We start from the raw sequence: 25,204 nt of genomic DNA, 5'->3' as shown, positions 1-25,204 counted from the left end.
GCAGCCTGTAGTGCAGTGGACTGCCCTGCTCCTTGAAGACAGGCTTGCTCTCTGAAAAGGAAGACTGGGCCTGCTTCCCTTCACCCCAGGTTTGCCTGATTGACTCCAAGGGTCAGTTGGCTGACCTCCTGTTTCAGCTGCAGGGAAAAAACAAGTTCCAGAAGCCTCCCTGCAACAGCCCGGCTGACCTGCTGCAGCTGGATCTGCCTGAGCCCTGCTGGTCTCTGTTGGAGAGAGCTCTTGGTCAACCACAGGAGCCACTCATCAGTACGCTCCTGGAGCTATGGGAATTATAGAAGAAGGAATGCCCTTCCAACAGAGGACTGCCAAGCTACTACCAGAGGCCTGCCCTGCTCCTTGAGGACTGGCATGCTCTCTGAGAAGGAAGACTGAACCTGCTTACCTTATTCCCAGGTTAACATGAGTGATTCCAAGGGTCAGTTGGCTAACTTCCTGTTTGAGCCACAGGGACAGAACAAGCTCCAGAGGCCTCCCTGCAACAGCCCAGCTGACCTGCTGCAACTAGATCTGCCTGGACCTGCCTGAGCCCTGCTGGTCTCTGCTGGAGAGAGTTCTTGGTCAACCACAGGTGCCACTCATCAGTACACTCCTGAAGCTGTGGAAATTATAGAAGAAGGCATGCCCTTCCAACAGAGGACTGCCAAGCTACTACCAGAGGACTGCCCTGCTCCTTCAGGACTGGCATGCTCTCCAAAAAGGAAGACTGGACCTGCTTACCTTATTCCCAGCTTAACATGAGTGATTCCAAGGGTCAGTTGGCTAACTTCCTGTTTGAGCCACAGGGACAGAACAAGCTCCAGAGGCCTCCCTACAACAGCCCAGCTGACCTGGTGCAACTAGATCTGCAACTGGCGTGCTTGAGTCCTGCTGGTTCTCTGCTGGAGAGAGTTCCTGGTCCTCAACAGGTGCCCTCCAAGTCCTGGACACTTGGTTGGCAGCAGTTTGAGCTCCTCCAAAGAAGAGGTTATATCCAGAAGAGTAGGCTCTTCAAGACTGGGAATTCCCACGGTAAACCTCTGGTGAAGACCTGCTGTTCACACTTCATTGACCGCCAGTGATGACTGGCAAAACGGGATCAGCACAAAGCTCAATCAGTGACTGTCTGTGATGCCCGACTGTCTCTTCGCGCTACAGTGATGACATCCTGTGCTGCCCAGCCTGCTCTTCTTTCTACAGGGATGACCATCTGCGATTCCCTCCCGGCTCCTTGCTGCCTCCTACACAGCAAACGGAACTCTTAGCGCCAGACTTTAAAAAGGTAACTCTTTCAGAGGGGCTAACCTAGTTCCTTTATCTGACCCGCACTCCATTGCGATCGACCTGAAGTTGTGACTTCTTCGGTCTAGCACAACCAAATGATTGCTAGTGGTGCTTTATGCATTTAGGCTTTAGATCTACCTAAAACTTTGAAATTGCCTATCTCCGGTTCTGCTAGTTAGATTTTTGTTGTTCTGGTATCATTATATTTATTGAAAGTTACTCAATCTTTTCTAAATTGGTTTGTGATTTTTTATGTGTTGTGTTTTCACTTTTTGCTGAATGTGTGTTGCATAAAAAACTTTACACATTGCCTCAATGTTAAGCCTGACTGCTTGGTGCCAAGTTAAGCACAGGTTAATTGAGTGACTTTTGTGGTCCCCCTGACAAGGATTGTGGTTGTTGCTTGAGTTGAGTCTTCCACCCCCTCGATCTTTAACCCAATTTCTTACGCATATGAATTGCCAGAGTTGATTAAATATGTAGAAAACTGCAAATAGACACCTATGTGAATATTACTTTGCATGAGATTTCCAGAGAGAATTGGTGTTTATTTCTTATATGCCAATGATTGAACCATGCAGGATGTTGCAAAGTGTTAAGAACTTCCCACATTGATTTAGTTCACATGGTCGTATTTATCAATTAAAAATGAGCTTAAAGTACATAGGCATAGTATGACTGAGTAATTCCCTAATAACCTGCAGTGCCCAGTGAGCACAGGTAAGGTTATCAATGTTCTCCTTGGGAGAAGCCTGCCATACACCGCAGGCATGTCAAAGTCTAAAGTCAACTACTCACATGTGGTTCCCCTGATATATGTTCTATGGTGTGCAAACTCTTGATTGCATTGAGAAAAAACTAGTATTGGCAAAGCTAAAAGGCATGCACAAATGCCGTGTGTATGCATAAGCACAATAAATTCAGGCCTATTGGCTTTGTCAGTGCTTGTTTCATTTGTATTGGCATAATGTCTCTCAATATTTTATACAGAAACGTTTTAGAAGGTAATGCACCGAATGATTTGTGTCACTAAATTTGGGCAGAGATGTATATCTGAAATTGTTTTTGCTTGTGGAAAAAAAAGGCATAGTTTGGAGTTTTCCTTTAAGTGAAACTTTCACTTTATTCAGGTTTGCCGTTAGATATGGCAATGTCTGAGCACCTAGCAGCAGGCAGAAGCTGTTATTCTGTTCGAACAAGGCCCTTGCTCATTGGTGCTTGAGCTCTGGTGGAGGCCAGCAAGTCACATATTGCTGCCAAATGTTCAAGGCATGTCTTTCCACTGCTTCCGTGTGCCCTTTACCATCACCGCAAAAAGGTCCCATTGCAGGGCCTGGCACATGCCTGCTGGCTTCTGTCTACTGTGGCCCTTACAGCTCACAGCAGCTACTCCTCATAGACTTGGACAGCTTCCACCCCCCCAACACTTACTTTAGCTCCACCTTCTGGGAGGTTGGAAAAACACATGGGATGGAGGGACACAGCTTGGACTGCTTCAATGCCCCTTCTGAATGGTACCCCAAAAATCAGAGTGGAACAGCACAGGATGGAGGTATGTTCACCAGCCGGGAGGCATCTGCTGGTGTGGACATCCTACGCCACCCTGCTTCAGGATGCACTCATTTTTCATCCACTTCTGCTACTGCATCTCCTGCTGTAAGCCGAGATGAAATGCCCAATGTCAGACAGACATGTTGTGTCAGGATGCCTGTGCTCCACTGAACTTATTTACTCTATCAGACTTTGCTGTAGTTTACAACTGCTATACTCATATGAGCAGCTATGGAAGTTTGAATTAGGAGGGTTGGGCACACTCCTACACTGCTTCAAGTTAAACGTTCATGCTTTTTCATACCTGAGGACACCCCCGGACACAAGTACTAAGTGGGAGTATGCCGCTATGCCTATAGCGGAGTTTGCAACAATTGCGAGCATGGACGATGTACACAGTTGAGCTCTATGTTAAAAGTACGCTGGCTCACACATGAAAAGCTGCTGAGTGTACCAGGGGTGCTCCTCTAGCTTGAGATACTGGCGCGCATGGCCGGCATTTGGTATGGGCAAGCTGGACATAGACCCAGGGCTCCTAATTTCAGAGTGGCACAATGACCTTCCTGGAAACCTGCTTCTAATCTTGCATTTTATTTTAAGGTCACCTCTTGTTGCATAAACTATCTTGTTCCCTCACTTATTCCCCGTACCTTCCACTGTCTTTCTAACTCACATCCTCCCCCAGGGACACTCAATTCTGAATTTAACATCTAAACCGGCAATTTAGGTGAGGGGATTGGAAGGAGACCACCTTCCTGTGAACAGAGTAGTAAGATATCAACATGAGATCTCTGGCATGCTAAGCACTGAACAAAACAATGCAAATAAATAGTAAGTGACCCTATACTCGCTGCCTCACTCAAGCTCCCTGCCACTGATTTCATGTATCTTTTAAAAACAAAAGTGTGTGCAGTCGTCTCTTACATGCATTCCTCCCTTTTTAGGTCTCGCCTGACACAGCGCATGCGCTGTCTCTTCCAGACATTTAGTAAGTGGCTTTTAAAAGTGCCACCAGAGGCTTTTGCTGGCCTCAAGCTTACGTGCGCGTGCACGCGCGCAGCCGCCATTTGGGTTTCTGTCAAGGCTCATTAAGCCTTGCATGCCTCTCTCCGTGCTTCAATTCCCTCCTCCTCCCCCACCACAGATCACTTCACTCTGCTGGCCTCCACGCCCCCCGCCCCCAGCACCTCTCTGTACTGCAGCAGGCATGCGCGCGGCCAATGCTTGTTGTTTTTACCTCTCCTCCATCAACATTACACAACCTGATCAGTGCTCCCTTCACACCTTGCCATAGCGTTGTGCCACAAAACGCTTGTATTGATCACGGGTTCAAACTGTGTGATCCTGGACAAATCGCCCATCACCCCTTGCTTTGTCCCCGTTCTCTGACAAAGGTGGGAGCGCTTAGAAGCAAGCCGTATACCTGTGTTAAGCGGCACTATGAGGAACTGGACCATTACATTGGCAGCAGCTGCTCGCGCTCCCCTCCAACACCCCCGCAGCCCCCATCCCAGGTTTAACTCTACAGCACCACTATGCCTGCACAGTAATTGATACTTTACATGTCTCTGCCTGTGAGTTCACTCCGTAGGGACCCAGGCTCACTTAGCCGACATCTCAGGGCAGAGAAGGGATGTGCGCTGCCACCCACTCCCTCCCACCCGCCCCCTCCTGCTCTCATATAACACATGTAAATACATGACTGCGGATGGCCCTGTCTTTGCATTCCTATTTGCATATGGTGCTCTTGCAAGAACATTTCATGCTCCCACAATTTAAATCACCCCTTATAGTAGAGCCTTGCGGGTTTATCAGGAGGCCGGGGAAGGGTAACAGAATGCTACAATATAAGGCGGACTACTCAGTGGGTCGAGTTCCTGCTACAGATATCTGAGAAACCTGCAGGGCTAAGATTCAAATATAGGCAGGGCCACCTTAGACTTTCATCCTTTGGAAGTTGATGACCTGAGTGTCGTGAGATTCTGATGTTTAGTTACTATATCCTCGGTCAGCTATGTCCTTTATTTAATACATAAATTCCACAATGGCTACTGCCCAGATACTTTCTTAGAGATGTAAAGGTTTTTCCTTCACAAGGCATTTTATGTATTGTATCGATCTATATATTTTCTAAGCACTTCCTTTTAGGTGCAGCTTTAGCTGAGGCACAGAAAGGTAAAGCGACTTGCCACAATTAAAAATTCACGGCCAAGAGCATGTTTTCCTTAGCCAAAACGTTTGGTTGCAACTTTATCAATGTGAGCGCTATCTGTGCTCTCACGGGCAACCTCTTCATTGGGGGTGGGCCAATTGAGGAAATACGAAAGGCAGCCGTCTAAACATTGGCTAACATTTCTTGAATCGCCCTTGTTGCAAAAAGTTTCGGCCATGACATCATTAAAAGGAATGCACCGATTGCTCAAAATAAAAGTAAATCGTCAACAGAAGTAATCAATTCACTAGTAATTGTCAGACTGAAAAACAGCGAGGCAACTAAATCCCATCCAGAGTCTGAAAAAGCGGTCGTTCTGCAGTGTTTGGGGTGCATTGTTTTGCTAATGTTAACCATCTCTCAACCGACGCCTACAAGAGGTGCAAAAGGCTGTCAGTTCATTTAGCACGAGGCGGATGAGCACATACAGTGCCGCATGCAAATATATCTCCCTGTGCTTCCGGTGATGGTCATGATGTACCGCGTACTCTGCCGCTCAACTACCAATGTGACAAGGTCACCCAGAACCTCCCCTTTAATGGAGGAAACTGGAGAAAGTCCCCATGTACTGGAGGCCAGGGAGACTGCCTTCAGGGTTTGAGCCGGCGGTGTAGCAAAGGTGCCGTTTGCCTTGGTGCTAGCAAGGAAAACTGCCCCCGCTCCATAATCTCAGAGCATTGGGTCCCAAATGCCCTTGGGCACTGGTACCCTGCACCTGCTACACTAATGATAAGTTAGACGAGGTGCCTTTCGAGCTCTGAAAGAAACCGTGAAGGAGCAGGTGTTCTTTGCCAGCACACCCTCGTCTGCAGCCTTCACTGTCCCAGGCACGGGAGCTCCAGCCAGGGAAAAGTGGCATCGCTGGAGCTCTGGTTCTGTGAGAGAAACGGGAAAAGGGACAGGGACTGATGCCTGCCCAGGGCTTTAAGTGAGCGGAGTCTCCCACCTGAATCAGGTCTATATACTTATAAGGTCCCAAAAGTGAGACCTATTGGCTATGCCAATGCTTGTTTAGGTTGAGCCTAGGCAATGCATACACTGTCTCTTCAAGACATGCTGTATCTGCTCTATGGGCTTTCAGCACACTTATTGCTTTTCATTGGTTCCTTCGTGTGCCTATTAAAATTCCTTGATTTTCAGTGGTGAATCATTGCCATTTGTCCCTCCTTTTGCTGTGATGTTCCCTACCATGGCACTAATTTTTGAGGTGGTTGCTGGCTGTAACACCAGTGTGTGTTTTCAGTCATCTTTACCTGTTTTCGTGTTTTCACGTGTTCGAACAGCATTTAATATGGTATCAGCATTGTTTGAATGTGTTTACAATTGTTATGCGCTATGCTTACAAGAATTTCTTATTTAAGTATCATCTCCATAATTGCCATTTTGTTCTTTGTGTAGGATCGGCATGTATCTGCCTTAACACCAGCACATATGTTTTCAGTTGCTCTCTTCGTGCTTTTGATCGGCATTTAATTTGTTTTCAGCATTGTGCGGGGAGCCCTCTTTATGGCCACAACGAGCACGACTCATCAGTGTTTGTGTTTTGTTTTCATGCTCAGTACGACACCCGCTTCACGGCCCATGTGCTTCATCACACAGTAAGGCGGCCCTTTCAGGAGACTGCGCGCCTTTCTTTTTTTCTGCACGGCGCCTGCAGCCTCTTCCACCCCTAAACTGAAGGTCTCTCTCTACGACCTGGGCTTTAGAGTCACCGCCTCTAACCCAGGGCTTGGTTTGTCTGAAGCCTTATATACCAAAGGTTGGACAGATTATCAGCATAGCGTGTAGACACGTCACACCCCTTTTCCTCCAGCCCCGCAGTGCTGCTTCTGGCAATGTTTTCCTTTCTCCTCTCTTCCCTGGTCCAGTGCTTTAAATGGGCCGGTACTCACCGGCACTGAGTACCGGCACTTCTGATTTTTTTTGCCGTCAGTACCGACACTTCTCTGTAGCCAGGGAGAGTACCGGTACCCTGATCCACGGCACGGCAGTCTCGGTTTCTCTCTGCTCCAGTGCAGGGCAGATGCCGCTCTGCCTCCGAGGAGCTTTTAATTAACTTGGTTGAAGTATTCTTTTACAGAGCTGTTGGTGAAGATTCCAGCAGCGCCCATTTCATTGTCCCCAAACTGCAGGGGGGTGAGAGGGTTTGTGTCACGCTGTGATTAACAGGGCAGGGTCTCTAGACAGACCCTGCGCTGTCAATCAGGTGCGCAGCGACCATTCGGGAGAAAGTGCCATCATGACTTTCATGTTGTGTTATGAGTTAATCTGTGTTTTTTTACATAAACACATTTCTCATGTTTTTTAATATATGCTGCAACTATTACAGAAGTCTCTATGTATGATGTTATTTTGCCCTTAGCTCCGCCCACTTGCCACACCTCTATTTTAATGAGTACCTGCACTTATTTTTCCCCATTTAAAGCACTGCCCTGGTCTCTTTTTTTGCATATTTATATAGCGCAAACTCGACCCGAAGGTATTGGAGCGCTTTACATGAGCACCGTATTTACATTACACATTCAGGCACGGGGAGATTAAGTGATTTGCCCAGAATCACAGGATGTGGACGCGACCTCGAGGCTCGAGCCCTGGTTTCCTGCACCAAAGTCGGCAGTTTAAGCCGACAGTCCACATCCTCTCCTCTCTTCCTCCATCTGTGTGCTCTCCCACTTCTCTACATCAGAATGCAACAATCAAATTGTGTTTCAAGTGTTATGTGTATGAACATTGTGTATTCGCATGGACTCGTGTTTTATGGTGGTGGTGGCCTGTGTACTTTTTATTTTCCGGCTGCATCATTGTGTACTCTTTCAAACTCTTGCACATCGGATTGAACGTGGTTTGTAATTCCGGATTGCTTGCAAAGACTTGCACAGTAGCTTTAAGAACTACGCCTCCCCAGCAGTTACCTAGGATTGTATCTCAACTCATCTCAGAATCCAGAAGGCAAAGGGAGGCCATAGAATTTCGTAACCTCCCCTCCAATTTCGAGAGAGATGCATCTAATTTTTTGTACAAAATTTTGCACAGGTAAAATGTGTTCTCGAAGTTAGTTTTGCCTCCAGTAACTTATTAGGTAAGCATTACGTGTCACTTGAGCACGCCGAGGGGGTTGTTTCGTTTTGTTCTCGAGTTTTGCAATGCATGGAGGAGGTATAATTTAAACAAGCTTAAAAACAGCGTTTAAATCAGTGTTGTCCATTTAGTCTGACCTGCTAAAACCTCAAAGTGAATCCTGTCTATGTGACACGACTAGGGTTTATAAATGGATCGCACTGCATGTTGTTGCAAATATCATAATTAATGACAAAGGGTTACTGCTATTTAATGTCTGCATGATTTGAACCTTCATATTTAAGATGCATACCATCGAAAATTCCTATCTCTAAAGCGCCCATTTGTAAAAATATCGACAAGCAAAACATTTAACTTATTATTATGTAATGTGCTTGACCTTTTCGCTAGGTTGCTGAATTAGATTCTGGATGTCTGGTACAAAATGCAATAGGAAAATGCAAACACATATGTCGAATAAAAAGGGCCATTTAGTGTAGGCACAGTTATCTTTTTCCAGCAGTCCAGACAATTGGCACATGAAGTATTTCTCTATGTTGTAGCACCCAGGATAATGTGCTGCATGGCTAAAAACATATAAGGTTCTGAGGGTGAGACATATTGGCTATGCCGGTGCTTGTTTTTTCTTCCGTGTTGCATGCTTTAATGATGGTATAGTGTATAGTCCTCAGCAGAACACCACATAAGTACTAGAATAGCTCCTAAGTGTCCTTCAAATCCTCAGAATTTTTTGGGAACATTTATCAGACAATCATCCTGTAAATTTCACCATTTGGTACTATTTATTTTGCGGTGAACTTCAATCCAAACCAAGTCAGTAGGTTCACCAGCTAATATTGTCTCCAAGCTGGCCCAGGGCAGGCACGGAAGACAGTGGGTGGTGCGATGGTGGCCCAGTGGTGCAAGTGGGTCGCATCAGTAGTGAAGGTGGGCCACCACCTTCTTGGAAAAATGTTTGGCAATGGCACTTATTTATTTGGTTGGTTGGTTATTTATTTTCACAAACTAAGCAAAGTTCTAATCATTGACTGAGCTGACATTTTGTTTCACTGAACCCCTAATTCTTGAAGCTAGGAATCCCCCCCAGGGAAGGCGGGACACCAGGCTATAGGGAACTGTTTTCTGTGTTGTCACTCAAGGGTGTGAGTGGCCTAGCTGCCAGTGGGGCAACCGGACTCTTCCTATTCCCCGCTGCTGAAAGTCCCACACTATGGAGCTAATTACGATGTCTGCCTGCCATCGTAGCAGTGTTTGGGACCCCCTGCCAGACATGCAGTGGTCCCACCACTGCGATTAGGAATGCGCCCTCCATACTGGCGGGCGCATCCAGGGCTTTTAACATTGCGGGCGGTGCTGCTGGCTGCAGCACCGTACGCAATGTTAAAAGTGCTTGCACTGCATTTCCCTGCACTACGTAGCAGGCACCATGCGGTGCCTGCCACTTGGTGCATGGAAATGCAGGGGGTACCATGGGTACCCCCCAGTGCAGCAACACCCCCCCCAAACAAGGGAGGCCTGCAACCGGGCCCCAAACCCAATCCCCACCAGCCTTTCCATGGCAGCGATGCCGCCATGGAAAGGCCTTTCCTATACCCACATCCTAATTTGGTGGACGGTGCCTGCTAGGCACTGCCAACATTTTAGGGGCCCTGCACCGTCCGCCAGGCAATCGGTGCGATTGTTTTTGGCGGTGAAGTGGCAGAAGGACTTTGCGTCCGCTGCGGTACTCACCGCCATCCTAATTTGGCAGTGGGTAATACGCTTGGTGATGGCGGAAGGACCGCCACCACCTGCCCGGCGGTGGCAGTCCTTCCGCCATCATAATGACCCCCTATGTTTTCTCCCTGTAGGAAATGGGCAGCTCAGTAAGCAGTTGCTGAATTATGCGCCCTGGGCAATGGGTAGCAGCACCCATTGCCCAAAAAGTGGCCTTGCACAATAGAAAGAATACCGGTTTCTTCGAGTCGTGCAAGGCAACTTTTTCTCAACATTTTTTGTAAACTTGGCTAGCTACACACTTCACAATGCTGTTGAAGCTTTTTTTTTATATATAGCACTGAGGAAAGGTTAAGGGAAAACCTTGGGAAGAGAGGAGAGCAGAGGAAGTGCAAATTTTGATTTTGACTGGGGTGCTATCTTAACAAAAGCTGGGCCTGCCAGAGCCAGCTCAATAAACAAGAATAACACACTTTGCAAAAAGCACAATACAAGCAAAACCCTGCCAAAGGTGGGTCATGAAGATTAGTGACACTAAAAATTGTTAAATCAAAAAATGTGCATGTGTTGGTTAAAGCCGCCAGGTCCACTAGTCCCTTTGGATATTCTGCTTGATCTCAGTGTTCATCCTGTCAAGATGCTTCACCTCTATTGACACCAGCAAAGCCCATTACCCCCAGGTCCCTTATGTCCTCGTCCCATTCATAACAAGTGAAGATGACCATCTCCCGACAGAAAAAAACAAAGGGAATGCTGGGACCCTAATACTTCCCCTCCCACCGGGAGTACATAAGCAGTACTTACCCAGCATCCCGCCTGTTCTTTTTTCTGTCTGTCGACAGACTGCATGTGGTGTGCTGGTGCTGCTCCTGCTGGGCTGGAGTGGCGGTCTTCTCTTCTCCTCCCCCCGCCCGGCTGCCTGGCTGTGCGGGAGCGGGGTTTCCTGGACTGTCTCTTGGCCTGCCGGGCTTGCTGGGAGTTAGTCTCTGTTCCTGCCGGAATCCTGCTTGGCCGCCCGGCCCTTTGCGGCTGGGGCGTGTGCTCCTGTTTCCTTCCGGTTCGTGGGTGCGTCTTCCAGAGCCTGGCCGGGTGAGACGTGCCTCGGTTACGATGTTCCTCCTCGTTCTCCTGGTTTCCTGCTGGAGGTTGGAGGGGGGGGGCCTTGGCACTGGTGTTGGCCCCTGCCCGGGTGAGTCCCGCTTGGTGGCTTTTCCTTATTTTTTGCGAGGATTTGCAGGTTTCCCTTCGTCTTTCTTTGCGCGGGGGTGCTTTGCCTTCCTCCTTGTTGGAGCGGCCCCCCCGCACACTGTCAGCTGTTGCGGCGTCTCCTTGGGCCCTGGCACATACGCGCTGCCTTGCGTGCCCTTGACGGGCTTCTGCTGTCGGACGCTATGGGGCCCTTCTCCCGGGGTGTCTGCAGCACCGGCTTCAGTTGTGCTGTTTCATGTGCTGTTCTGTGCTGCCACTGCCTGTGCCTCTGCGTCCCGACCTTCGTCCTGATGGGGTCTGTCGTGTGCTGTTGCGGTGTATCCTGCGGGATGTTGTCTCTGCGGGGGGGGGTGGCGTCCTGGCGGCTCCTTCGGGGTCTTCGGGGGCGCCCGCTCCTGTTTGCAGCTGTCGGGGGTTGCGATCCCGGGTTCTGTTCCTGGGCTCCAGTCCCATGCTTCCGAGGTCACCCGGGTGGTCCGTAAGACTCCTTACATGCCCTCACTCCCCCCTGCGATGGTTGCGGGGGTGCTGTCCTTATTCAGACGTTTCAGTGAGCATGGAACTGGTGTCGAATGCCTGTTGGATGCTTGCTCGAATGCGCCAAGTTTGCGCATGCTGTTGGAGGAGTTGGGGGTTTGTTCGTGGACTCCCTGCGGTTCAGGGGTAAGTGCCGTCTGTGGCTGCTGGTTCTGGTCCCAGCGGGAGGTGCTGGGCCCTTTGCCGTGGGTTGTCTCTCCTCCTGCGGGTGGCCCTCGCTCGTCGTTTCTGCCTTGGCGGTCTCTGTCATGCCTTGCCTTGGGGTTGCGGGCTTCGCTGCCGTGGCTCTGTTTCCTTTGCAGGGTCTGGCTCCCCACCCCCGTGCTTGCTGTGCGCTGGCTGTTTCCTGTCCGGTGGCACTCCGTCCCTAGGTTGGGCCTTTGCTGGCTCGGGGCTGGTGCGGGCGCTGCCGTGCTGGAGCGTGGGTCAGGTTCCTCGTGGTCCCCCACCGTCTCGCTTGTTTCCCGGCCTGGTTCTCTTGCCGGTGCTGGGTGCCTGGTGGTGTATTTTGTCCGGTCCTTGTTCCTGGCTGCATGTCTCCCTTTGCTTGGTGCCTGGCCCTGCCGCTCCTGCCTCTCTGGCGGTTCTTTCTTGTTTAGCCGGCCCTTGACGGTGTTCGGGATGTTCGGCTGTCGTCTTGGGTGCTGCTGCCTGCCTTCTGGTACGCTGGCCGCGGTGCTTGTGTCCTCCTGGGGTTCCCTGCACTTGCGGGTTGATGGCTTCCCTGGGTGTTGCGGTTGGGGCCTTGGTCCTCCTGGGCCTGTTTGGCCGCCGTGCTCCTGGCCCTTGTTCTGGTGTGGGCGGTTGTTCTTCGGCTGCCCACGTCGCTGGGGCTTACCCTCTCCTGGGCTTTTGGTCCTGCCGGGGTCTGCCCGCTCTTTCTGTCGCGCCTGCCGGTCCTGCTCCTCTGGGTGTTCCTGGTGCTGGTGCTGTGGTTTGGCCTCGGGTGCCTGGGTCCGTGGTGTGGTGCAGTTTTCGCCTCCTCCTGGTTCCCGGGGTTTGCGCCTGTTGCTGCCTCCCTTCCAGCAGCTTGTGTTTGTCCCGGTGCCTTCTGTGAGCTGGGGTTGCTTGGTGGGGGCTGGCTGGCTGGTGCTGACTCCCTCTGCTTGCCTCTTCCTTGCTGGGTGCTGCTCTCTTGGTTGCTCCTGGCTTTAGCGCTCCCTTGGCGCTGTTGCTAGCTTTTGGGGTTTCCTTGGCATTGTCTTTGGGTTCCCTGCTTTTGCTGCTCCCCTGGTCTGTTTCCTGTGTCTTTGGCTTCCTTCGGTGGGCCCTAGCCGACCCTCCCGGTTCGGCCTTCGGTGCTGCTCGGTCTGGTTTGGGCTCCTGCTCTTCCTTTCCTTTGCGCCCCCCCCCCCCGGGGTGTGTTCCCTGTGCGGTTCACCTGCCTGGGGTTCGGGCCACTGCTGTCTGGGTCTGGCTGTCTTTCGCTGTTGCCATGTCCTGGGCGCTGGCTCCTGTTTTCCCCTCTTCTGTTCTGCGGTTGGGGTTCTCTCTGGTCTCTGGGGGCGGTTGCTCTCTGGGGGGGTCCTGGTCTCGTCTGGTCCCCTTCCTGGTTGCCTGGCTGGGGTCCGCTGGGGTTTTCTGGCTCCTGCGGGTTTCTGGCGCCTGTTGGTCACTTTCTTCAGCCCTGCATCCTTGCCTATGCGCTCTCTGGCTGGCCTGGCGGGTCGCTCCGATGGTGTCGGGCCCTGTCCGGGTGTGTCCTTCTGGGCCTGCTCCTGCTGGTAGCTCTCTTCCCGGGCTTGTTTTGCCTGTGGTTGGGTGTCCATGTTTCTGCCTGGTCCTGTTGTCTCCCTTGTGGGATGTCGGAGTTCCCCCGGTGCTCCTTCTTCGTTGGCCCTCTTTCTGCTGCCTTGTTCGAGCCTGTGTGGAGTCCTGGTGTTCGGTGCTTCTGGGTTGGCATGTCCGGGGTTGCCTTCTGTTGCTCCTGGCCTGCTGGCTTCCTGCTGGTGTGGCGAGGCCTCTGGCGATGCCTCTTTGGTTTGCTGGTTGTTCGGTCGCTTCCCAGCCGGCTGTGGGGTCTGTTTACGGGGCTTTCCTGGTTCTTTCCTGGTTCCGGTGTCTTGGCTCGTTCCTGTCTTCCCTTGCTTACCCTGGGTCTGCTCCCGGTGTGGGTATATTTTGGGTGCCCCCCCCTTCTCTTGTTGGGGTGCGGTTCTGTGCTGTTCGTCGTCGCCTCTGTGGGGTTCGCCCTCCTGGCTGCGGGTTGTCCGGGTTCTGCTGTTGGTTGGCCCTCTGGCTTCTCTGCTTCCTCCGGTTTCCGCTCGGCGGTTTCTCTTGTTTGTTTCTTCCGGCGGTGGTGGGCTGGGGGTCTCTGTGGGCCTTCCTGCCCTTGCTTTGTCCTTTGTGCTGCCTGGGCTCTTTTCTGTGGGCTGGTTGGGCCTGCGGGTCCTCCTGCGTGGGCAGGATGCTTGGCTCCGGTCCTGGCTTCCTGGTTCCTTTCCGTTTGTTGCCCTATTTTTTGGCTGTTTCTTGGCTCCTCTCCAGCGTTTTCTGGGGTCGGGCCTGGTGGGTTTCTGGCCTGGGGTCCATGCGCCCTGAGGCCTTTTTCCGATGCTCCTGCCCTTGCTGCGGGCTTGGCCGGGGTGTTGGGTGTCTGTGCAATTCTCCGCTGTGTTGGCGCGTGTTTTTTTCTGCCCTCTGTCGTTCGGCGGGTTCCTGCCTGGTTGTCTCCTGGTTTGGGGGCAGCCGGGGGTTCTTGTTTCCCTGGGCTTGCGCCCTGCCTTGTTTTCCTTCCCTTTGGGGTTGGGGGTTTTTGGGGTTGTGGCCGGTGGCCCTGTCCCCTCCCTTGCTGGTTCTGTTAGGTTCCGGCTTGTTGGTTTGCGGTCTTTGTTGGCCTCTCTGTTGTTTGGTCCGCTGCTGGTTCTTTCTGGGGGCTTCTCTTGCCTGTGGTATTTTGGGTTGGCTTCTTCTACCCCTGCTGCTCTGGCTTCGGTGTCCGTCCTGGTTGGGCTGGCGGCCCCCTTGCCTGTGGGGTTTTTTGGCCTCCTGGGGTTTTTCAGGTGTCTGCCTCCTTCCCTCTCTTTTCGGTTTGGTTGGTTTCTGGTTCCTGACCTCTTGCTGCGGCTCCACCCTCTAGGTTGGGTGCATGGTGGTTGTCGTTTGGTGGCCCTGGTGGTGCTGGCGTTTCTTTCCTGGGTCCTGGGCCTCTTCTGCGAGGTTGGGTGGGCTTCCTCCTCTGTCCTCTCTGGGGGCCGGGTCGTTTGGTTTGCTGGGTTGGGCCGGTTTCTGGCCTGTGCTTCCCTCCTACCTTGTTGGTCTGGGTGTTTGTGCCTGAGCCCTGTTGTCCGGTCTTGGCCTCTTTCTTTGGCCTTCTTCGGGGCGGTCGTGTCTGCTCGGTGTCCGTGCGGCTGCTGGGTCCTGTGTGCCCTCCTGGTGGTTCTGGGCTGGGCTACATTGTCTGGTGGGTTCCTTGGCCGTGTTCTTTGGGTCTTGGTCCTGTTTGCCCTGTCTCCGGTTTCTCTGGTTGGCGGCCGCCTTGTTGGGGTCCTGGCCTTCTGTTTTTTTCTTGGTTGTCTCCGGTCCTTGTTTGGTCCCTGCTGTCCTGTTCTGGGTTGCGAGCCGGTTGCTTCCTCCGGTCCCCCTTTCCCTTCTTCTCGGTGCTCCCTTGGGTTGCTGCTTTGTTGTGGTTTCCTGGGTGTGCTTGTGGGTTCGGAAGGCCGGTGTTCTGCTTTGGTATTCTCCACTTGTTATGAATGGGACGAGGACATAAGGGACCTGGGGGTAATGTTCTATTACTTACCGGTAATCTTCATTACTCCGGGTCCCGTTGTCCTCGTCCCATTCATAATTCCCTCCCTCCCGCCCGTGCGACCAGCCTTCCTGTCTGGGCTTGGTTGTACAGGCGGGATGCTGGGTAAGTACTGCCTATGTACTCCCGGTGGGAGGGGCAGTATTAGGGTCCCAGCATTCCCTTTGTTTTTTCTGTCGGGAGATGGTCATCCATAATCTCACAATCTCACAATCTCACAATCCTGATGGTCCCTGTAAGCACTCCCTAGCCCCACGCACATTGACTTGCATTCAAAGCCTAGGGCTTTCCTCTTCCATCAATGCTGTGCCTCATGCTCAGCCTTTAAAACAACCTTTTCCTGAGCCTCAAACTGCACCCTCTGTAAAACACAGCTTGCGCTGCTACTACCTCAATACTCGGTCCCTGGTCAAAAACCAGATAGACATTTTTCTTTTCCTGAAGGAGGTAAAACCTGACATCTTCTTATTAGCTGAAACTTGGCTAACCCCTCACTCCCTCCCCGACGTACTCGTGGCTCTTCCTGCAGAATACTATATTCTGACGGCCAACCGTACACCTGGGAAGGCCGGAGGTGGAGTAGCAGCTATAATCTTGAAATCCCTTCAGGTCAGGCAACTGCCTTCTTTGATCCTTCCGGACACTGAGAACTTGGTGATTAATCTCGACACTGAAAGTGGGTCCCTCATTCTGGTCCTGATTTACCGACCCCCCCAATACATGGCCAAATATCCATCCATTCTGGCAGAGCAGCTGGCTTCATATGTAGTCAGCTACTCTAAAATCATCCTTATTGGGGACCTAAATTACTGGTTTGATAGCATAGGCACAGATACTCAAGCTGCTGAATTGATAGATTTGCTAACAGACCTGAATCTAAATCAGCACATCCATGTACCCACTCACCAGAAAGGTCACAGCTTGGACCAGATATGGACGCATAATCTATCTTTATCCAATCCAGTCATCAGCCCATGTATCTGGTCGGATCATTTCATCATCTATTTCACACTAGAAGTAGGCGGAAATGTCAAACCCAAGCCATGCAAGAGCAAAGAATTCCGCAAATGGAAATCTATGGACCTTCCGGGATTTATTGACATTTTAAACAAAACTGTACCACCACCGTACGATGATCTGGACACTAGCGAGAGAGCGCTGTCTAACTGGTTACTTAACGCAGCTGACCTCTCAGCCCCCTTAGTACGGGTCCCTAATGTTAGAGGAAATGAAGCACACAAATGGTTCTCCCAAGAACTGAAAGATCTTAAACTGGGAGTTCGACAGAAGGAACGGAAATGGAGACAAAGCTACTCCCCTCAAGCCAGGACAGTGTTCTGTACCGCAAGAAAGGAGTTCCAAAAAATCTTGCTCCAACATAAATCTGACTATTTTTCTCAAAAAATTTTAAATTCCTCAAATAAAACTAAAGATATTTTTAACATAGTCAACGAGCTCTGTGACGATGATAGGACAGCCCCATCAATAGCCCCTACCCAGAAGTTGTGTGACTCTCTGAATGATTTTTTCAGAGAGAAAATTGTAAATATAAAACGCAACATTGCTAGCTCTCCTAAATCGTCTCCTTTAGATGATATTTTTAATAACCCCACTACATTAGACACCCTTCCTGCTATAGATGCTAAAACTTTTTCAACTCTCCTGGCACGGGTTAAGTCTGGATCACCCGATGACATCTGCCCACCCCACATTTTTACAGAGATTGGGCACTCTATCCCTCACGGGATCCTCTTTCTGCTTAACGACTCACTTAACCAGGGAAAGGTACCGGCAGGATTTAAGCATGCTCTATTGATTCCCCTGATCAAAAAACCCAGTCTTGATTCTCACGATCCATCTAATTACCGCCCGATATCCCTGCTGCCATTCCTATCAAAAATCCTGGAGGCACACGTTGCTAGCTGCCTTTCTAGCTTCGTTGAAACCACTGGATATCTGGAGCATAACCAAGCTGGGTTTCGACCAGGGCACTCAACCGAGATGGTGACACTGGCGGTCCAGAATGTACTAAGAAGCAATGCAGATAGGGACATTCACCAAGCATTGGTACTTCTCAACCTATCGGCCGCATTCGACACGGTCGACCACACCATCTTGGTCGACCGTGTCGAACAGGCTGGCCTGAGAGGCTCGGCACTTAGATGGCTGAAGTCATTTATCTCGGAGCGTACCCAGGCAGTGAGATTGGGAACTTTTACAGCGCCCAAAATCAAAAATGAATGTGGAGTCCCCCAGGGCTCGTCCCTGTCCCCACTTTTGTTTAATTTGTACTTACGACCCTTGTTATTTTCATTAAAAAAGTTTAGCGCCTTAATTTTTAACTATGCAGATGATCTGCAACTGATCTTCTGTCTGGACTCCCCTGGCGCTGCCACCGAATTTCGGGAGGTCATGGTTCACATTCAGAGATGGATGGGCCTAAATCATCTGAAACTCAACCCAGGCAAAACTGAACTGATTTTGCCTGGGAAGAGTGAACTGCATTGGGGACCACACTTCTGGCCTCCAGAAATGGGAGATCCTCCAGCTAAATCCCAAACAGTTAAGAGCTTAGGTATCACTTTTAATGAAGATCTTTCGCTCAAAAGCCAGGTAGGGACTGTGGTATCTGCAAGTTTCTTCCAACTTCGCAAGATTAAGAAGATCGCCCACCTTTTAATCCACCCTGCTCTGATTCAGGTCATCATTGCTCTTGTGCTGTCCCGTTTGGATTATTCCAATAGTTTATATCTGGGCCTACCGGCGGGGCAGCTCAAGAGACTCCAACTGGTTCAGAACCAAGCGGCCAGGTTGATCTGTAAAATTCCTAAGTGGCAGTCTATTAGACCTGGACTGGCCAGTCTCCACTGGCTGCCTGTAGCGCAGAGAGCAGCATTTAAAGCGGGATGCATTATCTTCAGGGCTCTACAAGGTAAGGGCCCTGGATTCATTAGCTGCCTGCTGGTCAGTTACACTCCCTCCCGTGCTCTCCGTTCTGGCCAAAAGAATTTGTTAGTCGTGCCCCGGATCAGGAAACAACGCCAGGGAGGAGGATCTTTCCACTTCCTAGCTTCCTCCCTGTGGAACTCCTTGCCACTGCCACTAAGACTCCACGAAGATCTGTTAGCCTTTAGACAGGCTTTTAAGACTTGGCTCTTTAAGCAAGCTTATCTTTAGTTAAATTTTCTCTCTTTCTGTCACATGTTATGTTTTGCTAGTCTTCCACAGCGCCATGAAGCCTACGGGCGTACGTGCGCTTAATAAATTTAATTTAACATAACATAACATAACTTGTTATGAATGGGACGAGGACAACGGGACCCGGAGTAATGAAGATTACCGGTAAGTAATAGAACATTATCGTGAGTGGAATTCCCCCATCCAAAATGGCAATCAAATCATCACATTCACGTGGCAGCCATCTTACATCAGGGAATTCCTTTCACAATTCAATGCGCTTTTCTAGATGGGCTGTTCTGTGCCTCACTAGCCATCCAGTCATCTTTGGTATGCTGTCCCATGAGCTGTTATAAAATGTGAATGCGTGCTGACAGAGTTCCGTGGTCACTCGCACACACAACTGAAAGATTTTTTTTTTAAACTAGTTCACCCAGACTTTCACTAAGGGAATTCACACAGATGCTACCTAATCTCAGCTACATCACCAGCTGATAATGTCATTATTAAAATTTTTTTTTCGATATGTTCCAAAAAGTGACGGGCATTTCAGATCACCAAATGACGGAAGGCCATTGTCTACATACTCTGACTTGCATGTTATCTCTATTGTATTTTAGTTACATTTGTTATTATGTTTAGACAAGCGCTCGGAGACTGCTAAAAGATAGGTTGCTTAGTCGATTGGGCCCTGAAATAACCACGGTAGAGGAACAACATAACATTTGTCAACAAAAACACATTCCTCGGTATTTCGTAATGTTCTGATTACAACGATTTTAGAGGAAATGGTTCTGACCTTTTCCGAACTATAAATGTTTGTCATAAATGTCATTATACAATCTTTACTAAACCACAATAACGTGATAGCATGTCGCAGATTTCATGTAGAATAACAGGCTCATAAACTGATATAGGCAAAGCGTTCCATACCCGGCCCACGCAATATTAAAAAAAGATGGCGCTTGAGCCGAATGGAGGCGGATAACCGAGGTGGGATGTTGTGTTCCGTGCTGGGAAAGGCGCCTCAGATCTTCGCCAAACTTAAAGGCCTTATTTTATCTTTGACCAGTTTCTAGTGTTCTGCCCTTTCTCATCTATCACAGGAACCCCAGTTGTCCCCCGAGGCCCTGTCTGTGTTATTCTTGAACCGGAAACGGATTCTGACTGTGCTCTTTTCTCTTTGACGCAGGAAGAAATACAGAATAACCATTGAGCGACGGAACCAGCACGAAAACTGCAACATCGGCAAGCACAGGCAGCTCCGCGAAGACTCCATCAGATCCCACTTTTCAGCGGCATAAGACACAAGAAACAAAAGTTAATTAAAAAAAAAACACACACTCTTCCTGATAAGCTCTAGTGAAATGCAACCAAAGACCGCAGTGTATGTCCGGAGAGGCTCTCTGACAGCCCAGTCTTTTAGGCAGTCGCGTATTTTTTTTTCTTTCTCTCAGAAACTCAGGAATGATTTACTAATCACGTTATGCCACATGGCCTTTCATCTCACGAAGAATGAGTACTCTGTTTCAATTTGCAGGAGATGCCTTAGCATGCTTCTAGGGTTTTATCAGACGTTCATTGGCTACGGCCGTTTTGCCCTTTGGGCGGCGAAGGCCTCTGTTCTCGCCTTTTGTTCCCCCTTAAAACCCTCTATTTATATGGTTCAGGAAATATTGTAAATAGGATGATTTGCGTGATACCGATGCCGAGGCCAAAATCTGGAATCTGGAAAATGCCACCGTGGTTGTCGTACTGACCGACATCCAAATAAAATACCATTGGTGTGGTACTTCAGCAAACACAGGGCAGACACCTAGCAGTCTCTAGCAGGGCGCCGATAGGAAGGCCAACCCCATTCAAAGTTATGCCACAATGTGGTGCCCCCTTGCAACAGTTTCCAGTGGAAGATCAGGTTTTAGATTGTCCATGATGCAGTACTGTAGTGTGACCAACATTTGTGCTGTCCTTCCAACACCGGATACAAACAAATGTATGCATTATCATCATGCTCCATTTGAGGTATCTGTTGACTTCTTCAGAAAGACCATGTCATCACCACAGTTGAGATCTTACAGCGCCCAGCATGGAAGGTTCCATTAACACCAACGTTTATGAGATCATTCACCCATAGTGGTATAGCATTAATGGAAGAAAGTGCCAAATATATAGCATTTATCGAACAACCAAGCCATTATTTTGTTTCCAACATACTGGAAGCCTTATCAACTTCTTGTATGTGCATGGTAGCAAGAAGTCCCTGTGATTGCTGTAATGTATTGAACACACTTTTCTGATGCTGATGTTGTGGATACTAAAGGGGTCTGTCTCTGTTGGGATGATGAGTTGTAGACAGACAGTAAGTACTTCTGTGGTGTTTCCGGGTCTTAACATTCCCAGAGTGAACAGATGCACTTGTTGCTATTCTTTGCGGATCATAAAAATGTCTAAGGGTGTGAGGCACTATGTGTGTGGGCTATATCTTTGATTCCTATTTTGCTAACAAATTATATTCTTTGTTTAATTGCCACTGTTTTACAAAGTTCTTTGTGATAACAAACTCTGTGACTCTAGTGAACGCTATTTGAAAGTAAATGTTAAAGTCTTAGTCATACTTTATATTAAATCTATTTTCATGTAGAAAATGACCAAATGTGATAAGTGCTCTTGGGCTTAGGCAGTTCGTAAACTGAATGCTTGCCAATCCCACATCAGCAGTCAGAGCTGTGACTGACAGTGTACCAAATGGGGATCACATATGCCCATAAAAACTGACTGCAGATTGCAGATCTAGCCTAGTAAGGGGCATAGCAAGAGTACAGTGGGCTCTAATGGCAAGCAAGAAAAATGGCCACGCATTCTTTGGTTTGCTAGTAAAAACAGCTGTTATTGTGGTACAGGTAGCCCCTCATGCCCATGAACACCAATGCCACTGCACCCGCTGTACTATTGGTGGCTGTGCATCAGAAATTCTCAGCTTTTCTTTAGGGCGATGCACAGTATGAAAGGGTAAATTGTGAGCTATTACTTCTCCAGCAGAACCAAAAGTGCCCCCTGATCTCTTCTTAGAGAAAAGGTGACTGCAGTTGTGGGTTTAGAGGGGTGGGAGCAGAAAAAAGCAACTTATAAGGTTGAAACATTAGCCAGAGAATACAAGGATGACGCTGGTAATTTTCAAGTGATGGGCACAATAATGTCATGGAACGGATAACAGTAAGTAGATACCTCTGCTCACGCCTCAGCAAACGAGGCCATCCCCATCTTAAAGTGAAAAAAGCATATCCATCCCTTAGTTTACATATCCGCCAATTTTTCCCGTTCCTTCATTCTCTTTGTTATCCAGGTGGCAGTCTGCTGGCTCTTCAATTGGGAAGCAGCTCTATCCCTTGCACCACAATCCTGTGCACTTTCAGTCAGCAGGCCCGATTGTGTAGGAGCTTGTGGGGGGTGACAGTGTTCAGACATTACCGAACTGAGGCAGCGGCACCGCACAACTGGTCTGTGGGCTCTGCATGCAGGGAGATGCAGGCTCCTTGTAGGCAGTGGTACAGACCCAGACACAGGCAGTAGAAGGACTAGGGAAATGCAGAAGCATGAGAAACACAAGGGAGATGATACGGAAATGAAACGGTAAACCAAAAGGAAGTGGGCTCTATAGTGATTCGGCTGTGATTCAAAATCCTCTGCGGGAAAAGGCATGCATGCCTACCCAATTGGTAAGCTGATACTGTGGACTGGGCTCCACCAACAGGAGGTCTTGTTATAGTGTGGGAGCAGACTTCGGGTCCTGAGGGTTCAACTAGGGGACAGGCTGCTGACAGGTAGCACAGATCTGCTTCTGTGCTGGCTTCTGTGCTCCTGCTGGATAGTTCACTTTGTAGTCATCTTGCTTGACTACTAGGGTTCTGCTGAGCTAATAATAAAAATGCTAAAATCAGCACACAAGCCCGGACCCACAACAGAGACGATGAGGCAGCCTACGCAGTGGGCACGATGCATTCCTTGGCCCTGGTGCCATTTTACAAGCTGCACTACTAGTAGCCACTCCCCTGAGACTAGCACACTCACGTTTCTGCCCTCTGTTATCAAGTTTAGGATTGCCCTGGGGTACATCCATATCACTCATTGAATTTTTTTCTTTGGGCATTTTTACCATACAGTAAAATTGTTTGCCCACAGTGATTTTACCACCCAGTAAAATTACTAGGAGGTAAATTCATTATTGTGCCGTACATTTTTCCCTAGGGTGTTGTTACCACATAATTCTGAATTAAACAGTTCAGAAGGGGGCATTATTTGCAATTATAGCATCTGAAATATATACATTTTACCCATCAGTGACCAGTTTTCCATGTGCTAATTTCTCCAGGTTATACCTGGAGGAATCTGTGATGGAAAATCTCCATGAGTGGAATCATTTTTCACATATTGCACTGTAGGCTTCTGTGAAAGCATCTTTTGCACCCAAATATGAATATACCACACTTGGTCTGAGACTTAAGTCTAGGTTTTACATCACTTTTACTTGTGAATTATCTGGATGTCCTGGAATAGCAAGCTATTTGAGAAACGTTGTATCTGTTTCTACTGCACACAGTGGATTAGGAGGAACTTTTCTGCATCTTATCATTTCTCCCTATGGCTGATGTTTGAGCTTTCATGGAAGTACAGTTCTGCCTTAGGTCCTGTTCACATGTCTCTCACTTTTTGTAACCTCGTCCCTAGATTCAGGGTCAAGCACTTTTCCACAAAATATTGTAGGACTGAGGCCAAAATAGTTATTTTGCCAATCTCGGACTATTATGCGGAAGTGTTTGCAAACACGCACAGGTAGCTAAAATTCATAAACCTTCATTAAAATTCCGATCTTGACATTTTATTCCAAGTTGGTTGTATAGAAAGGCACAGTTTCTCTGAACACCAGCAAGAATTATACAACAGCATTTTTAGAATTAGTTCCATTTCAGCAATAAAGTCTGTTTGCTGTTATGTTCCTTAAATGGTCATATTCTCTCCAATAGTTATCATATGGAGCGGACTGACTTAAAATACAGTTTAGTGTAACTATCACCTAAATTGAATTTGTTTAATATACTAAGAATGAGCGCAAGGTGTATTTTTGCGCTGTAAGAGAGGCATGTAAAACAAGCTACTGTAGGTAAAAACTGATTCTTCAAACATTTAAGCAAACTTGATTTCCGTGATTGATTCCAGTACACAGTGTACTGGCCAAATGACTGAGCAATGTACATAGGATGAAATATTTCAGACATGCAGAAAGTATATGAATGTCTCCTAAGAGTGTTTATGAACAGTTCTAGGGAACGTTTTGGGTTGAAGTGTAAATGTATGGATACCTTAATAGAGACTGTGATTTAATATTGTTAAGGTATTTTGCTCTGAGGTATAATTGTCACCAAGAATAGATAGAAAGTCTTTGGGGTTAGGGGAAATAACAGCAGCTTTGGCCCTATGAGATCACGGATAATGAATACAGATTCCCACAATAATGTGATATTTAATCTTTTAACAACAATGAAGGAACGTCCTACTGGAGCAGAGGAAATGTTTTCATAGCTTAGAGGTCACAGTTGTAATCTCTGGCTACACTAGAAAGTTAGCAAACCGGGTTCTTGCTGGTTCCTGCAGTGGGTGGTGCAGAGGGTGGGAAACAGATCTGCTTGTATCTCCACTCTCATGGTGATGGTGACTAAAGGAGAGTCTCAAATGTCACCAATTTCAAGGCAAGCCACAGAGTAAGGGTGTTCAAAGTAGGCCTAGGTGGGCCACGGCCATGCTATGTTTTCGAGCCAACCATTGCTTTCCTGTAAATTCACTACTTCAAGTCAAGTTTTTTTGTGGGTATTTGTTTATTTGGGTGTGCAGAACATCTGTCATGGTTGTGCCCCTCATGGGCCTACATTGGATACCCCTGTCAAAGGGTGAATCCAGAGACTTTCATGGGAAAATGTATGGCATTCCATAGCTGGCTTAGCATGTTAATGCCAACAGCAATTAAGTATAAATTCAGTTTGCCATTTTCATGACACACAGTGATCATTTAAGACCAGTTTCCAATAAAGTGTCCTCCCACGTATTAAGAGTGCAGTGAATCACTAAGGAGAAATGTATGCCATGTGTACATTGGGCTAGAATGCGCAGGCTCACAGGGGACCTCCTTCTCCACAGTCTGTTTATGAAAACATGCACTGTGAAATAGTTCACCTTGGTCTTCAGAGCTGTGAGCAAACATATGCCTGGCAATATAGAGTGTTTTCCTTTAATCTATCCAACAATGTTTGCTTTTCTAGCACGAGCAAGCACGAAACAATGAAACAAATCCTTAGGCACAGCCCCCTGCTTTAAAGATTAGAGTTATCAAACTTGCAAACAGCAATACACTGCATCTGTTTGTAGAGTGAATAACAACTCAGAGGCATTCTGTTTCAACGCCATGGTATGTGGTAATAGTTTTCTTATTTTTAACTTGTTGTTTTGCACAAGGGGTAGCAACTATATTTGCAGCACAGTGACACCTAAGGTTAATGGGACATAGTTGGAAGTGTGAGGAAAACGCATATAAATATCCTTACCAGTCCATGGATTTAAATGCACAGTGTTTTCACTGGTTTATATTTAGTTGTGGTGTGTTTTCGATTTGCCATCAAGTCGGCGGCGTCTTAAAACTGCTA

General features: G+C 48.5%; 1 protein-coding gene across 2 annotated transcripts in view; it reads left to right on the top strand.

Moving 5' to 3' along the window:
• The window catches only part of NPR3 (natriuretic peptide receptor 3), a 211,742-nt gene extending 190,700 nt beyond the window's left edge, over nt 1-21,042 (top strand). For both annotated transcript variants that reach the window (XM_085630771.1, XM_085630762.1), the window contains exon 8: nt 19,705-21,042. In XM_085630771.1, coding sequence (XP_085486897.1) covers nt 19,705-19,816 — 112 coding nt within the window. In that variant the 3' untranslated portion in view covers nt 19,817-21,042. The remainder of the gene's footprint in view (nt 1-19,704) is intronic.
• The last annotated feature ends 4,162 nt before the right edge of the window (nt 21,043-25,204 follow it).

Source organism: Triturus cristatus, chromosome 2_1, assembly GCF_964204655.1.
Source record: "Triturus cristatus chromosome 2_1, aTriCri1.1, whole genome shotgun sequence".
Classification (NCBI taxonomy): Eukaryota; Metazoa; Chordata; class Amphibia; order Caudata; family Salamandridae; genus Triturus; species Triturus cristatus.
The sequence above is the reverse complement of the archived record's forward strand: the minus strand, read 5'-3'. Positions and strand labels throughout refer to the sequence as shown.